We start from the raw sequence: 16,955 nt of genomic DNA on the forward strand, positions 1-16,955 counted from the left end.
AACAACAACATATTTGTTGTTGACTCACAGACTCAGAGCTGTGGTTCTGAGAATGGGGTTTATTAGGGAAGTAAGTCAGAGAGTGGAGGAGGCAAATAATATTACCCAGTACAAGTCCAGGTTTTAGCGCAAGTTCCAAGGCACAATTATTCAATTAGTCCAGGCTCTGGTTGCAGTTCAGCAGTCAAATCCAAATCACCTAGCAAAGTTTGCCTCAAAGTAGTTATAAGTCAGCTTCTCTGCATGTATCCAGCAAGAACAACAAAAATCTTTAACTGTGGCTAGCACAAATATAAGCCTCAGGTCTCACCCCCCTGTAGTTTCTCCTCAACAATGCCACAGTCTGTTCACCATCTTCATTAAGATCTCAATTTCACCAGGTTCTTTCTCCAGTCTCCCTCAAGACTTTTCACCACAGTCTTGCTCACCACAAGTCTTGCTTATCTCAAGTCTTGCTGCCCTGTGTGGGAAGCACTCTTTCTCTTATCCTAATCTCATCCTAAGGTCATGAAGATTTGCACAACTGTATTTCTGCAGTCAAAATAGATGGAAACCAGAGTGGTGGTGGTGGTGGTGTTATGTGCCGTGGAGTCGCTTGTGACTCATAAAGACCCTATGTACACCAGCCCTAAACCCTGCTCTATCCTGTGCAAATCTCACTGCCTCTGACACACCCATCCTGATTACCCCAGTCACTGAATCAATGGCTTTGAAAAAGCCAACTTTTAGGCTAACAACACAAAACTAATCTAAAATTAAATCATAAATTTAATTTTGAGTTTCCTAACAACCACAGCAAAAAAAAGAGAAATAAGGTCAACATAAAATACAACGAGGCCAATGATACACAAGCTTCATAGAAAAAGTACTACTTTTCCTGGTCGCGAGACAAGAAAAATATTCTCATTTTGGTTCTTACAAGTAGGAGACTGTGATTAGTGAGCAAAGGTCCTCATTAACACTCTACTGTAAATATGATAGTGAATTTTATAAACTGGTTATAGTTGCTGGACATATGCCATGGCTTCAACACCAAAATGCTCATCAGATCAGGAAAAAAAATTCCTCTACCAGGTTAATATGTGGGTTGTTTACAGCTCTTTGTCAGTTTTACGCCAACATCAAATATAGTGTGTATGAAACAGTTAATTTTCCTAAGGGTGTTACCTATTAGTATCAGTACATTGATTGAGAGTGTGACAGAATTAGAAAATAAAAATACATGGACCTATTGTTTTTCAAAATCTACTATTTTTCAATTATGGTTCTTTTTGTATTTTTATTTTCACAATTATAATTTAGTAGAAGATTGACGATTTTTTAAACCTATAATGAGAAATCTAAAAAAATCTGTTATTTTTTCATAGCAAAATTTGAGATTTAGTTAAACACTCATATAATACATCTTTCTGTAATTAAAAATATCCTAAGATGACAGAAGATTTTTTTATACTCTATACACTTACTTATTTAAAAACATGTACACATATATGTATAATTTTAAGAATTTTCTCCCTTTTATTCCCATCAAAGAAATTACTTGATGTATTACAATAATAGACATAATAAAAAGTGATATATATGCATAAGAATGGCTGTATTATACAATATATGGTAAACTCTGCAGTTTCACAAATTCATATATCCTACTTTATGTTAACTGTTAGTATAATTAAAATAACTACATTTAATGTAGAAACCATAAATCTAAGTAACTTTATTTTGGGGCTTTCAAATAGAGTCCTAGTTTAAATGTAGTATAAATTACACTAAAGTAAAAATGCTTTGCACATTTTGATGTCTAAAATATAAACAATCACTCATTAAACATCCATATCACTACCACTAGATAAAAGGTAACAATTTTATAAATCCAGATTTCATAAACTACTGATTTTCATATTAACACTGCTGTAGATAGTCCATTTATTTACAATGTAACTTACTCCTTTGTTTCTCATTCTTTGTTTTAAAACAATAATCAATGCTTTTATGTGCAAAGAAGGGGAAAATTCCATTTAACACAAGTGATAAAAAGGAAATATCACTGCTAGGAAAACTGCGACCATCTTAAACCATACTGAAAGGACAAAAGAGACTAGGCATACTTATTTTTTTTTTCACCTCACCTCTTTAATGAGACTCATAAAGCGGGTCCCGAAGCGCCAGGGCTTGTGTCGATTACACTGTAAAGAGCTGACCGTCATCTGGGGAAACTGCTGGACAGCCACGGACACCACGTGTACAGCATCATACATCAGGGCAGCATCAGTCTGAAAACCAAACAAAAAGGAAAACCCAAGTCAATACAGCACGTGAAAATAGTTGGAGGCAGTTTGGAAGGGAAAAAGAAGGAAAAGGTAAGTGGACTGACAGTTTTCATGTGTGAGGGAGAAACTATTATTTCCCCCAAATCTAGTTCTTAGTAAGATATTTGGTATCAAAATTACTACATCAACTTCACTAGGACGTTAGAAAGTACCCTTTCTCCTTCAGCAAGAGATAATCCAAATGCATATGATCCAACCATCTTTGTTTACATAGGAAATGCATGAAGATATTATTTTCCCTTTGTCATTCTTCTATCTCTAGCTCCTACACCCACTACATACATACACATGCTGAAAGTGTACATATATGGATATATTGAATACAATTGTAATATTTGAAATATTTATATAAATCACATTTGTAATATAAAAGTCTGATTAGCTTTGGTGGCCTACTGGTAAGTAATTATGCTGGCAAACCAAAGGTAGGTTCTAAAACACCAGCTGCTCTGCAGGAGAAAGATGGACAATCTAACCCCATGCGATTTATTGCTTCTGAAAACCCGCTGGAGGATCAAGTATTGGTCAGTTTCAATTTGATGAGACACAACAACAAGAATATAAAAGTCTATAAATAAGCAATTCTCTTGCATAGTAAAGAAAAAGAGAATTAGAAAAGAAGTTGGGTCATCTATTGGAGCTTAATGATTCCTGATCTCTTACTTCTTCAAAATTTCAATCTCAGAAATGATGCTACAATTCTAAATATCAGTACATGTAATAATTCTCTTTCAAGACAGTAAGTTAAATCTACTGTGCTGTTTTCCAAAATTCCCATCTGAATCAAGGTTTAATTCTGGCTTTTCAAGTAAAAATGAGTAAGAATTTCACTGTTTTTGCACCTGCTCAAATGGCTAGTCACTTTGAATGCTGATGATAAAAAGGAAAACGTTTGTAAGTCACAACAAAACAGAGGCTCAGAGCATTAAGAGCTGTGTTAAATGGACCCTTACACTGTGTTTGACTGATCTATGCCAAGCTCTCTACCTACAGAAGAGGGCCACACTGACAGTGCTGGTAGCAATGAACTTTGGGCCATCTGCTTGGCATGCTTTGAAATAAAAGCACATATTTCCCCTTCTCATTCACACAATTAGTGAGCTGTGAAATGAATTCCAAAATGAATAGGAACCCTGTAGATTACAATCCTTGCCACAATACAATACAAAATGAGTACACATAGTAGCTTTGATGCAAATGGATCCAAAGGAGCTTTATAACATGAAATGGAAGACAGCTAAAAAATCACAGTACAATGATAGAACAAAATAATAACACTATCATTTTATAGTTCATAAATCTTCAGGGACTACAACTCAAATTTATAACCTTCATTTTATAAATTCCAATGGACTATTTTCACATACTCTGTTAGGCTCATAGTGAAAACGAGAGTAGTGGAGTGGATACAGACATATACCACAGTATGATAATTGCATTTACATTAGTATTTGGCCTAAGTAAATGTTAGAGGACATATTTTATATGCCACACCTTCTGCCATAGAATTAATTCCTACTAACATACTAATGGTTATTAAAAATAACTATTAAATACAATAAACACAATTTTAAAATAGTTACTAACTACAATAGGGAGAAATAAGTACTTTCAGACATTGCTGGAGACATACATAGTAAATGATAATTTGGCAAATTGCATTACATCCTCCTAAATATTCTAATACTTTTTAATCCATTAACTAACTTTCTGGAATTTAGCCTAATAAAATAAAAACTAAATATATTTAAAGTGAGAGAAAGAGAGACAGACTGACCCACAGATTTTGTTCTTGTGGCATAGTCCCCAGTTTGCTGCACTGTCAACCAAAGTCCATGCATCTCTAGCTCTTCTAATCCATCAGTGGATCTGAGGGGAAAAGATGGACTGTCTCGTGCTATTAAGGTTTAAGCACTTCAGAAACCTCCTGGCGGGTTGCTATATGTCAAAACCGACTTGACAACAGTAATACATACATATATATGTATATATATATGTATGTATGTATGTATGTATATATATATATATATATATATACATACACACAAGTCAGAATAAACCCATAGCTTACCCTCCAATGAGTTTTCAGAAGCAGTAAACTGAAAGGAGGAAGTTGATCATCTTGAAATTTATAATCTTTCTCCTTTGGAGCAGCTGGTAGATCTGAATTGCATGCTTTGGTTTGACAGTGCAACTCCTGACTAGCAAGCCACTAGAGCTCCTAAGGTGATTACTTAGTATATGTCATTAAACTTAAACCTCACAATAATTCCAATTAAACATAATTACTGTTCCCACTTTATCCATGAAGAAACCGTGATGTAAAGAAGTTAACTTTGTATTTTACAAGAAAATGGAAATCCAGACTCAAAAGCCTCTTCTATAAATAAATAAATAAATATTAATAGTGATTATAGCCGGGAGATAGCATATTTCTTTCTCCCCATTTTTTCCCCTTCTTGCTTATTTTTCTTTACTGCCTCCATTTTCTAAGCAGAATATTAAGTTCTCTGACCAAGTATGATGATGATACCTATAAATGATTCTGTAAAATATAGGTATAAAATTAGAGATGCTCAACAATGACCATAGAAAGAAAAGTGAAAGTAATTGAATGTTGGAGCAGATGGGGGGAAAAGTGAATAAAAATAAATTAGATTGTAAGGATAAATAACAGTACTTAGTATTAGAACCACTGAAAATGGGATTTTCTAGTCATTATGTTCTCTTCTGTTAGGATCATGGTCTCCAGCTACCTTAAATTGTAGATACATGGTCTTGAAAATCATAAACAACTGTGGGACCAATAAAAGGGCGTGCTCTCCACACTATGAAAAAGGATAGTGAAAGTAAAGGAGAGATTGTGAAGACAATGTGGCACATTGTGAGGAAACTGTGGTAATGTGTAACTCTGGAGATGAAGGCCATGGTTAAAGGTTTTGCTTGCTAGATGATTGAGGGGAAAGCAGACTTGCAACTGCACTGAGATAAAGCATGCTGAACTGACTGAGGAAACCTGAGGGTTTTTTTGTGCTGCTGAACTGAACCTGGACTTTCACTAAAGAAGGAATTGTGTCTTGCTGCTAATATAGGTTGGTACTATTGGACTAAACCTGGACTTGTATTGGTGATATTTTTGCCACCCTCACTCCTACATATATCTCCCTAATAAACCCCATGAATGTGAGTAAAGTCTATGAGTCAGTTTGCAATGAACATTGAAGCCAATAATTGATAAAAACAGGTGCAGAAGTATGTGGGGTGGCATGTATGACCATAAAACTATGGACATTATTGATGGTGAAAGTTCCCTTTGATGAAGTGGGTAGAAGTTAGAATCAATTGCTTTCACATTTCATCTCCTCCTTTGGCAGGCACCAAAGTAAATGTGACAAAATTGTCCCACGAAAAATCAAATTAATCATGTGAAAGTAAAAAATGAATTTAAGCACTAAAAGCCTTAGGCTTTATCTAATAATATGTTAAAGGAAATCTAATTTGAGTAATACTTCTCTTATTCCTTCTACCATACACTTGCCACCTTCTGTCTAGTTATTGTTCATGAGATTCTTAAAGAGCAAAACTCTCAAAGTATGTTTCAAGATAGTGTCTAAGTGGCATCTTTTATTAAGTCTAGATTGTAGAGATACATTTAACTGTTTGCCAAGTTTTTACTTCTTATACTGACTATACTAACCAATCTCATTTTGATTCTCCTATCTATGGAAGGCCAGAGGAAAAAAAAAGGAAACAGAAGAGAAGTATAGAGCAGACACAGATTAATTATTATATGTTTTGTGTTATCCTATCAAATTATATGCAAGAGTTACTATATGTAACAAAACCATGTCAATTAGTGAAAGGTAATAGTTAATATTCAGAGAGACAATTTTAAAGAAGAGACTGAAACTTAAAACGTTTAAAGTAATTTCCTCAAAGTCTCATCAACAGCAAAACGAGATTCAGAACTCTGAATGCAAAGCCTACCCTTAGATCCACTATCTGGACTGTCAGGATCCATTATTTTTCCCAGGTCATATTTCCACTGACAGCACAAGGACTATGGAAGAGAAACTAGAAGGGCATGTTTTCAGGTTCCTGCACAATACCAGTTTTACAAACTTTACTTGGAACACTTTCTAGATCCATGTGACATAGAAATAATATCTCTGAGCTGGGATTCAAATGAAAGCTCATTTGGTTCCCAAGTTTTTGTTTATTTGCTTGCTTGTTTGTTCTTTTCCCTTAAACAATGTACACATGCTGCTAAGTCACTCACAGAACATACTGATCCCACCCACATACAACAGAAATACTACATTTCATGGTCGTGCATCATCCACATGATAGACTGTATAATAGATCATTTTAATACATGGCATTTCCAGTGGATGCTACTTATAATTACCTGGGTTTTCTTCCTGGCTCACATTGGATTATAAACTTCATTGAAATTCTTTAGTGTCAAAATATTCCATTATCTAACACTGAGAAAAGAGTGGTTGCACATGATGTGCACTAACCAGGAATTCACCCAGTCCTCTCACATGGATTGGAATAATTTTTAGCACTGAACCCCCAATGTTCTCATTTATATGCTGTTGTTGTTTCTATATTCTATTGTGTCAACTGTAACACATAGTGACCCTGTGAATAACTGATCTGAACCATATCTTATCCTATGCCACCCCACCATCTCCGACACATTTAAGCCTACGTTAAACCCACCGTGTGAATCCATCTTGTTGTAGGTATTCCTTTCTTATGTGGACCTTCCACCTTTCAGAGGACAATGTCCTTTTCCAAGAACTGGTCTACCTTACAACATCCCTAATTATGTGAGACAGAACTTCACCAATGATCTTTGCCTCTAAGTAGCACCCTGGTTTCACATCCTCTAATACAGACATGCTGTAATTACCTATAGAGAATGGATGTTGAGCATGAGCACAAATGGAAGAATTTAAATTTCAACATGTGTATATATTTTGCTATTAAAATACATATGTGTGTAACACATTTACAGTCATTCATATACTAAAATATAGTGACATGTTAAGGAGTGAGGAAAAAGTCATCCAGTAAGATAAGATAATCTGTCCTAATTCTGATTTTCAAATATAATAATTATGTGACATAAATACACTCAAATGTTTCAAATCACAGAAAGTAATATTCCTTAATATTTTTACTGTGTACATATAATTAAAATATTCTTCAAAATGCAAAAGCAATAATAACAAAGGATGCTGTAAATAATTAAAATATTTCTATTTACCTAAATTTCACTTTCTGAAGGATCTGATACTAAACAGTAATTAACAGTATATCAATATTCAGTATACAGTGCACTGTCCAAGACAATGAGACTAGCTCACGATAGGCAGGGTTCAGAGTTATTGTATATAGGGTCTCTATGAGTCACAGGCTACTTGATGACACCTAACAACATATGTAAATAGGACACATTTACTTGAAAGTTAGATTACCTGGAAAATACATGCAATGAGATGACGTGGATTCAACTCAGAGCAAAGTGTGATCTTCCATGTTTTACCACTAACTTAAGTGTCTACTGATTGGAATGGATGCCACTTTTACAAGCCTATTTTATACTAGATTGGATTTTGGACTTTAGCTATCTTTCTAAAAATAAATTGGTTGACCAAAAGAGAATGGTTTGAAGACAAAAATTTGAGTTGCAAACCTTTAAATTTGTACAGTTATACATTTCATTTAAACTGTACTGATCTTTCTAATGGGAGTTAAAACTGGTGGCTTGAAAAATACAGGAAATGTGTATTTGAATGCATTAACCATTTCTGTAAAGTACTGCTAGATTTATCTATTTATACTAGTTTCTTTCATCATAGGGTGGTAAAGGGAATGCAGAAGAGTGAAAAATGCTAACTACTATGGCAGAACTATTGCTATGGAAATTGGTTTAATCACCCAATGCTATTTAATCTACCTCATGAGAGCAGAGACTTTAAAATATGCAAAGGATAGTGAAACATATGGGTGCTTACTTTTCTTTCATGCTCAGGAAAAAACTCATGAAACCAGTAAGAATCGGGTGATTTAAACACACTTAAAAGTTTCAAATCATAAAAGATAATATTATTTAATATTTTTATCTTTTATGTGTAATTATTCTATGAAATGTAAAAGACATAATAACAGGATGTTGCTGCAAATAGTTAAAATATTTCTATTTACTTAAGTTTCATTTGCTAAAGAATCTACTGAGCAGTAATTACAAAGCATATCAATACTCAGTACACATATATTTTTGTTTCTGATCACTATATTAAATATCATGATTAAATATTCCTTTTATAAAGTTCTCCATGTTATATTCTCTAGGAATTACACATAAAAAATAAAGAAAGAAAATATAACTTTTATTTACATCAGATATGAAGACAAGTTGGAGGAAAAATGTCTGAGCTAGAAACAAACTAAGAAGGAAACCGTGGTATGTAATATTTTCTCAGATAAACTAATGGTAATCTTAATTAAAAAACAAACAAACAAAAAACACCAGCAGGAATACAGATGATTTCCTCCCCCCTTTTTCTTTCCAGTGGAGAGACATCTGGCCTCCTCTGTCTCTTTGGTACCATGGGTGATTTTTGTTGGTTGACTGTTCTTGTTTTTAATCTCTGTTGAATTTTGACTAAGATACCTTGGAACAATGCATTTTCTAAATCATTTTCTCTAGCCAAAAGGGTGACATCTGCAACAATATGTCACTTTTTTTTACATAGTTTTCAAATCAGAGCACTTGAGCCAAGTTCAAAGCTCATCCTACATTACATGTAATAATTTACATTTAAATATATTTACTTTTAAGAGAGATTGGACATATTTGCTTAAATTTTGATTACTTATAGTTTCATGACTTCATCAAACTGTACAATTGGATAATAAAAATATGGATATATCTATATTATCTAATAACAGCCATTTAAAAAAATTGCATATTTATCTGGAAATATAGTAGATAGATTTTCTTTTATGCTAGAAATATCTAGAACTTCCTCCACAAATTAAGCACAGTGATCTATATGTTCTTTATTTCTTGAATATTTTAATTTTAATTAATATGCTTGTACTTTATCTCTCTTCCTAAACAATAGCACAATTTAAGTAATAGCATGTTTTTGACACATCCCCCACCGTACCCCATGCATTTCTTGTTTATTTTGTTGTTGTGTGCCTTCGAGTAAGAACTGACTCACTCATTCATAGCTGATACTCCAGTGGAATTTCAGAGGTAGAAAATTACACAGGAGGAGATTGCCTATCTTTCTTCTGCAGAGCAGCTGGTGTATTTGTACTGCAGATCTTCATCTTGCCCATAGTTAAGTACATAAAATAATTTTCAACAAATTGATGAATTGAACCAAAAAGTATATTTAAACTGTAAAAGAAATGAGTATTTGGGAGCTCTGAATAACAATCACATTTTGCCATCTAGCTAGAATGTATTACCTCCCAGAGGTACAGTGAACCAAATCTGCCAGCAGTTCAGCCCAAGGAGGAATGTGAGTGCAGCCTCTGTCCCATTTCTAAATGAATTTATAGTAACAATTCTGTGAACACATTTATCTTTCCATTAAATAAGTCCAGGCAGGTCCCCTTTGAGATCTGAATGTTAGCTGGTAGGTGGCAGATCCATTCTGGAACTCCTACGTCTCAGATTTTGCTCCTTTCTGAATTCCCATCTGAAGTATAGTGCATAGCACAAAAAGTAGCCAAGGTCTTATAAATGTACTATAAGAGTATGAATTCTCTTTCATTGACTTTCTCTTTTATATAAAACAAGTAACCAAACACAGATTTTAAGTATCTTTTACCATAAGCTTTATTTGGATATAAAAATTTGTGATCTATTCTTCTTCTTTCTTGTTCAGATATCGACTTAGAGAAATTGATAGTTCCAGGAGTGAAGCATTGCAAATGTTGGCTCTTACAATAGAAAATTTAGACATTGATGGTGGTTTGGGGAAGAAGCAGATTCTGACCTCTGAAGCATCTTTAAACAGTCAGCACAAGTCTAGGAGAAACTCTTCTAAACAAAGGCAAGTTACGCATGGAAGGTAGGCTGGTGTTTGCACTTTGGACTGGCATGCTGAGCTCAGCACTCCACCTGGCACAGAGCAAGTGAATGGTTACTAACTGGGAGGAACTGGCAAAGAAATGCCCTCACACTCTGTTGGAAGCCAATTGTCAGAAACAATCCCCCCAGTTAGACTGCAGCTGCCAGTACACTTACTCTATTGCTGTCTCTTTGTACTATATTGAAACAGAATCTTTCCTCAGCAGCTGTGTGCACTGCACAGACTACATGAGATAATACATTAAAGCAGTTTGCACAATTCTTGGCACACCCTGCATAGGCAGGTGTTAGATGATGATGATGATGATGATGAGTATCAGAAGAGCAATAGTCTTTTCAAGATGGACATAATCCAAGTAAGTGACCTGTTTACCAGGCGTAATGTTTCAAGCCACTGTAAGCTAAAAAGTAGAACAAGCCTTGTGCTGTTCAAGAAAAAGATCAGGATCTGGAAGGAGAATGAGCAGGGAAAAAAACTACCAAACAACATTTCCATCCCTATAAAATGTGTTAACATGATGCTACAATCCACCAGAAGTTACAACTTAAATAAATTAATACAGAACATATATTTAGAACTTAAAAGTAAAGAACAAATAATTATGCACACTAAATATAATATGAACTAAAATATACGTAAGTTGTTAATGTTTTCCATTGAGTCAGATCCAACTCATAGCTGACTTTCCAGCAGGTTTTCAGAGGCAGTTAATCTCACAGGAGGAAATTGCTCATCCTTCTCCTGTGGAGCAGTTAATGGATTTGAACCGTGTGCCTCAGGATTGTAGTACAGCTTCTTGCCACATCTATACATGCATACACATACACATGTACATATAAAACCCAATGTACGTGAATGAAACATACTGGTTTAATGTGTGTCTGATTCAGGCCATAGTATTTACTTGTACTAGCTATACATCCCAGAGCTGAACAACGAATAAAAATAACAGAAAAAAATTGAAGCCTTTGAGCTGTGGTGTTGGAGAAGAGAGAGCACTGAACATCTCATGAACAGCCAAGAGAATGGACAGATATGTTTCAGAGATGGTGCAGATGGAGTGCTCTTTGGAGGCAAGAATGATGAGGCTTCACCGCACATACTTTGGACATATTGCTAGAGGGGCTATTCCTTGGAGAAGGACATGATGCTGGGAAAGGTGGAGGGTCAGCAAGGAGAGGAAGATCCTCAACCAGGTGGATTGATTAGGTAACTGCTTCAATGGGATCTTGTATGTCAGGAAGTGTGAGGATGGGCAGGATAAAACAGGGTTCAGATCTTTTATTCATAGGGTTGCTGAGTCATGCTTGGCTTGACAGTACCTAACACCAACAATACATGGGGGGGTGTATGTGTAGATATATATATATCATATATATTGTTGCTGTCAGGTGCCATCAAATTGATTACAATTCATAGTGAGCCTATGAACAATACATCTGAACATTGCCCTATCCTGCACCATCCTCATGATACCTGATAGGCTGGAACTCATTGTTATAGTCATTGTGTCAATCCACCCTGTTACGGGAGTTGAGTTCTTTATCTGACCATCCATCTTTCCAAGAATGATGTCATTTTCAAAGGACTAGCCCCTCCTAATAGCATGCCCAAAGTATGTGAGATTGATTTTCACCATCTATGTCTCTAAGGAGCATCCTATTTATACTTCTTCCAAGGCAGACTTGTTTGTTCTTTTGACAGTCCATGGGAAACCCTTATCTAACAACACAATTTAAAGGCAAGGGTTCTTCTTCTGTCATTCTTATTTACTGCCCAACCTTCAAATACATAGGAAGTAATTGAAAAGACCATGGATAGATTAGGAATATCTTAGTCTTTAAACATATCATTATTCTTTAGTACTTTGGAGAGATCCTTGAGAGACTTTTTTTCCCCAATGCAACACATCTTTTTTATTTCTTGACTGCTGTTACCATAGATTTTGATTGTGAATTCAAGTATAATGAAACTATTAACAACTTTGTTTCTCTATATATCACAATGTTATCTGTTAGTCTACTGTTCCAACTCCTCTTCCCTTTCAGCAAACAAGGTTGTGTCATTTGCTTACGTATTAATGAGTCTTCTTCCAGTCCTGAAGTCACATTTTTCTTCATGTAATTCAGGCTTTTGAATTATTTGCTCAACATACAGATTTAACAGGTTTGGAGAAAGGATACAATCCTGATGCACACCTTTCTTAATCTTATGAAGTATTATAATAGCTCTTGATTTATGTATAGGTTTCATGTAGCACAGTTAATTGTTCTAGACACCCACTCTTTTTAATGTTAGCCATAACATGGTACCAAAAAATGATTGGGTGGCAAAGATTCATTTAAAGAATCATCTTATGATCAGAAACCAAGAGCAATGAAGGAAGAATTGAGAGATTCATTGAAGACATTGGCAAAAAAAAAAGTTCCATGAATTTATGGGATAAATGACCGACAAATAAATATATAGAACTCAAAATTCATTGCCTTCAAGTCAGAACTGACTCACAGCTGACTGAACTGTCTGGCAGGTTTTCTGAGGCTATGATTCCTTGCATACTAGGCTATCAAATCTCCTTCTATAGAGTGGAATAAAGAAGAACATCTTTGAAATTCCAGAGGAGGGTTCATCTGTAAGTTGATTCCAAGTTGAAGGCAATTAGCTGCATCCTTTATGCGAAAATGTGTATTTAACCTAGATTCTTTTTTTTATTAATTTTAATGAAAGTTTACAGAGGTTAGGGTTTCCAGTCAATCATTGTTGCACTTTTCTCCTCGCCCGCCCCTGGACCCCCAGTAACCTAGATTCTTACATTAAGTAAAATCTGACTCATAGCTTCAGAGTAAAACTATACTCGGTTTTCAATGCCTGATTCGTCAAAAATAGATAACTTTTCTTTTAAGATGCAACCATGTGGATTCAAATCTCCAACTTCTGGGTTAATAACTAAGTATATGACTCTGAACTCCAAAATATTAGTGTCAAAATTATTAACAAGAGGCTGATACTGGAAAAATAATTATAAACTTGTACCTGCACACAAGGCATATTTTTCCCTTGAGTCTGGTTTCCTTATGCATAAAAGGAAGGGTTTGATTTTTACAGACTTGAAAATGTTCTATAGTTTATATAGATAGTTCTAAAATACCACATCTCACTCTGATTTTACATTGGATATCCTAAGTCAGGGATGTTATTTATTTGTCATATCACCAAATTGTATTCTCCATACATGTCTAATTTTGCACCATGATTTCATGAAAATTTATAAATAAGAAAAATCAAAGATCTCTTTTATTCAGTAACTCCCTATATTCAAACACATTCCTGCATGGTCCAATAAAACTTGCCAAACTTGTTTCATATTATCTTTGTTGTTTTAATTATTTTATCTCTGTAATTAAACTTCTCAGTCACGTTAAAATCTTCTCTATCTTCTTTATACTCTATAGATTAAAATGAAAACACATTCTCTACTTCTATATTCAGAGTGAAAGACTAGATCTGTCTACATTTCACACCTTGATCCAACTATAGTTTCATCTCAGATGGCTATATTTCAGATTAGTTGGCTTAGTAAGAGATTTTAGAAACTGGACAGTAAATTATATTTAAAGATAAATAGATTTTTATCTCTACATGGATGGCAATGAGTATCCAAGTGGGCCAAGAGGAATTGAATTTTAAAGTAATTTTTAAAAAAAATGAAGAGGAAAACAAAAGCAAATTTTTTAAAAAATGGAGTAATTTAGAGTTAAATAACGAATTAGTAAGAAAATCCAAATCCAATAACGCACCTAAGATCTAGCAAAAGAGAGTATCATGTATGATAATGGTTTCTGAGATTCACACAAGAAATAACTTGGAGAGATGATTTGGGACTACAGTCTAAGGTCACGGAAGCGTCAAATAAGTCTGACATAATACAGTCCAAAAAGACAGCATTCTTCATCCTATTTCTGTGAGAAGTAAATGGGGTCCTGGACCAAACAGGGACAGACAGTCCTATGGATTGAGTAACAACATTGGAGAGGAATTTATTCTTCAGTACAATCAGCTATAAAAGATCAAAAGAATAGTGATTGCCCAACAAAAAAGCTCCGTAGGAGGGAAAGGGAAAAAAAGAACTATAAAAAAGAAGGGTAACCCAAAGAACAAGGGTAAAAAATACTTTATATTGAAAAGATTCCATGAAACAAAATACTCAAACACATGTAAATTATTGGATGAAAAGCCAATTTATTCTGTAAATTTTCACCAAAACCACAATTTTTAAAAAGGAGCAAAAGAAATACCCTGGGTTTTGATTACGCTATGGCTAATTATGGAGTTCTTTGAATCTAACCCAGGGATCGATCCACTGCTAATCCAATAATGTCATCATTCAAATACACTCGTGGCTCTGCAGAATACTGGCAATCTGCTCTCATATGATACATTGTTGTTGTTAGGTAACACTGATTCACATGTGACACATAGCAATCCTATGTAAAACAGCTCTGAAGCCTGACCTCTTCTGAGTCAGTCTCACTGACTCCAACACACCAACCCCTGTTGTCCCAATTATTGTGCCAATCTATCTTATTTGGAGTCTTTCTCTTCTATGCTGTCCCTCCACCTTTCTGAGCATGATGTCCTTCTCCAAGGATCAGTCCCTCCTGGCAAAATGCCCAAACTATGAGAGATAGAACTTCAAAATCTTGGTCTTCAAGGAAAAACTTGGTTTCACCCTCTCCACATTAGACCTTATTGTTGCCTTGGCAGTCCATGATATGTTCAAGACTCTTCCTCAGCACCACATCCCAAAGGCATTAATTCTTCTCCATCATCCTTAGTAATGGTCCACCTCTTTGATGCATAGCAAGTAATTGTGAAAGCCATAGCCTAAATCAGGTGCACCTTAGTCTCTAGAATGATATCACTGCATATGACACATGTTGTTGTTGTTGTTATGTGCCGTCGAGTGGATTGCGACTCATAACGACCCTATGTACAATAGCCCTAAACCCTGCTCTATCCTGTGCCAATCTCACTGCCTCTGACACACCCATCCTGATTACCCCAGTCACTGAATCAATCCACCTCATAGAGGGTCTTCCCCTCCTGCGCTGTCCCTCCACTCTACCCAGCATGATGTCCCTTTCTAAAGACCTGTCTCTCCTTACATGTCCAAAGTATGTCAGGTGAAACCCCAGAATCCTTGCCTCCAAGGAGCAGCCTGGTTTAACCCTCTCTAGGATGAATCTGTTTGTTTTCTTGGCAGTCCATGGTACATCCAATACTCTTCTCCAGCACCACAGCTCAAAGGCGTCAATTCCCCTTCTATCCTCCCTAGTCATTGTACAATTCTCTGATGCATAACAAGTGATTGCAAAAACCATGGCCTGTATCAGGTGCACCTTAGTCTCCAGAGAGACACCGTTGCTCTTGAGTACTTTAGAGAGGTCCCTAAGCGCAGACTTTTCCATCGCAATACGTTTTTTGATTTCCTGGCTACTGGTGCCAAGAGTGTTGACCGTGGAGCCGAGCAAGCTGAAGCTGTGATCAATCTCAATCCCTTCACCATCCATCCTGATGCTACCAAGTGGTCCAGTGGTGAGAATTTTTGTCTCCTTGACTTTGACCCTCAGTCCATATTGAAGGCTGCAGTCCTTGACCCTCTGCAGCAAGTGCATGAGGTCCTCCTCAGTTTCAGCGAGCAGGCTTGGGTCATCTGCATAACGCAGATTGTTGATAGATCATCCACCAATCCTAACGCCACGCTTCTCCTCATAGAGCCCAGCCTCTTGGATAATCTGCTTTGCATACAGGTTGAAAAGGTATGGAGACAGGACACATCCCTGGCGTACACCCTTCCCAATTTTGAACCATGCAGTGTTGCCCTGCTCTGTTCTGACGACTGCCTCTTGGTCCAAGTATAGGTTTCCCATTAGCATGATTAAATGTTCTGGGATTCCCATTGTTCTCAGAGTCAGCCACAGTTTGTTATGATCCACGCAGTCAAATGCCTTAGCTTCTAAAAATCTGAAAGAAGGTCAGTTAGGATTTTCTTTCAACACAATGATAAGACTTCAAGTTGGTTTATTTTTAAATTATAAATTTGCTCGTTTTGCATTCTCTGACTTTATGAATTTGAATAAATGTTAATGTTTCTTTAACCCATGGTTGCTAGTTTCAACTATATGCTAAATACAAATAAATAAATTTTAAAAATGTGCTAGCTAGTCTACCTCTTTTTAACAATATCTAGTAAAATACTACCTAAAAGCCAGCTGGTATTGACTTTGGTAAAATGATGTTTCACTGGCCTTTTTTGCTTACATTTGGTTTGTAATATTTTCAAATTCTCACTTTTTCAAGATCTCATGCTGCATTTTACTTAAAATGCTCAATATAATCATTTCACACATTATTTTGTCTTCAAAATTTTAGAGCTATATTGCTATTGCTGTGTACCATAGTCAGAACAGATTCATATCTGACCCTCCAGTAGGTTTTC

At 35.5% G+C, this 16,955-nt stretch overlaps 1 protein-coding gene across 4 annotated transcripts in view; it reads right to left on the reverse strand.

Annotated features, from left to right (window-relative positions):
• Positions 1 to 16,955, reverse strand: part of GRIK2 (glutamate receptor, ionotropic, kainate 2) — a 1,103,729-nt gene that overhangs the window by 483,898 nt on the left and 602,876 nt on the right. For all 4 annotated transcript variants that reach the window (XM_006881188.1, XM_006881187.1, XM_006881189.1 and 1 more), the window contains one exon: positions 2,130 to 2,273. In XM_006881188.1, the coding sequence (XP_006881250.1) occupies positions 2,130 to 2,273 (144 nt within the window). The remainder of the gene's footprint in view (positions 1 to 2,129; positions 2,274 to 16,955) is intronic.

This window comes from Elephantulus edwardii, unplaced genomic scaffold (genome assembly GCF_000299155.1).
Source record: "Elephantulus edwardii isolate Elephantulus edwardi_28Jun2011 unplaced genomic scaffold, EleEdw1.0 scaffold00013, whole genome shotgun sequence".
Lineage (NCBI taxonomy): Eukaryota > Metazoa > Chordata > Mammalia > Macroscelidea > Macroscelididae > Elephantulus > Elephantulus edwardii.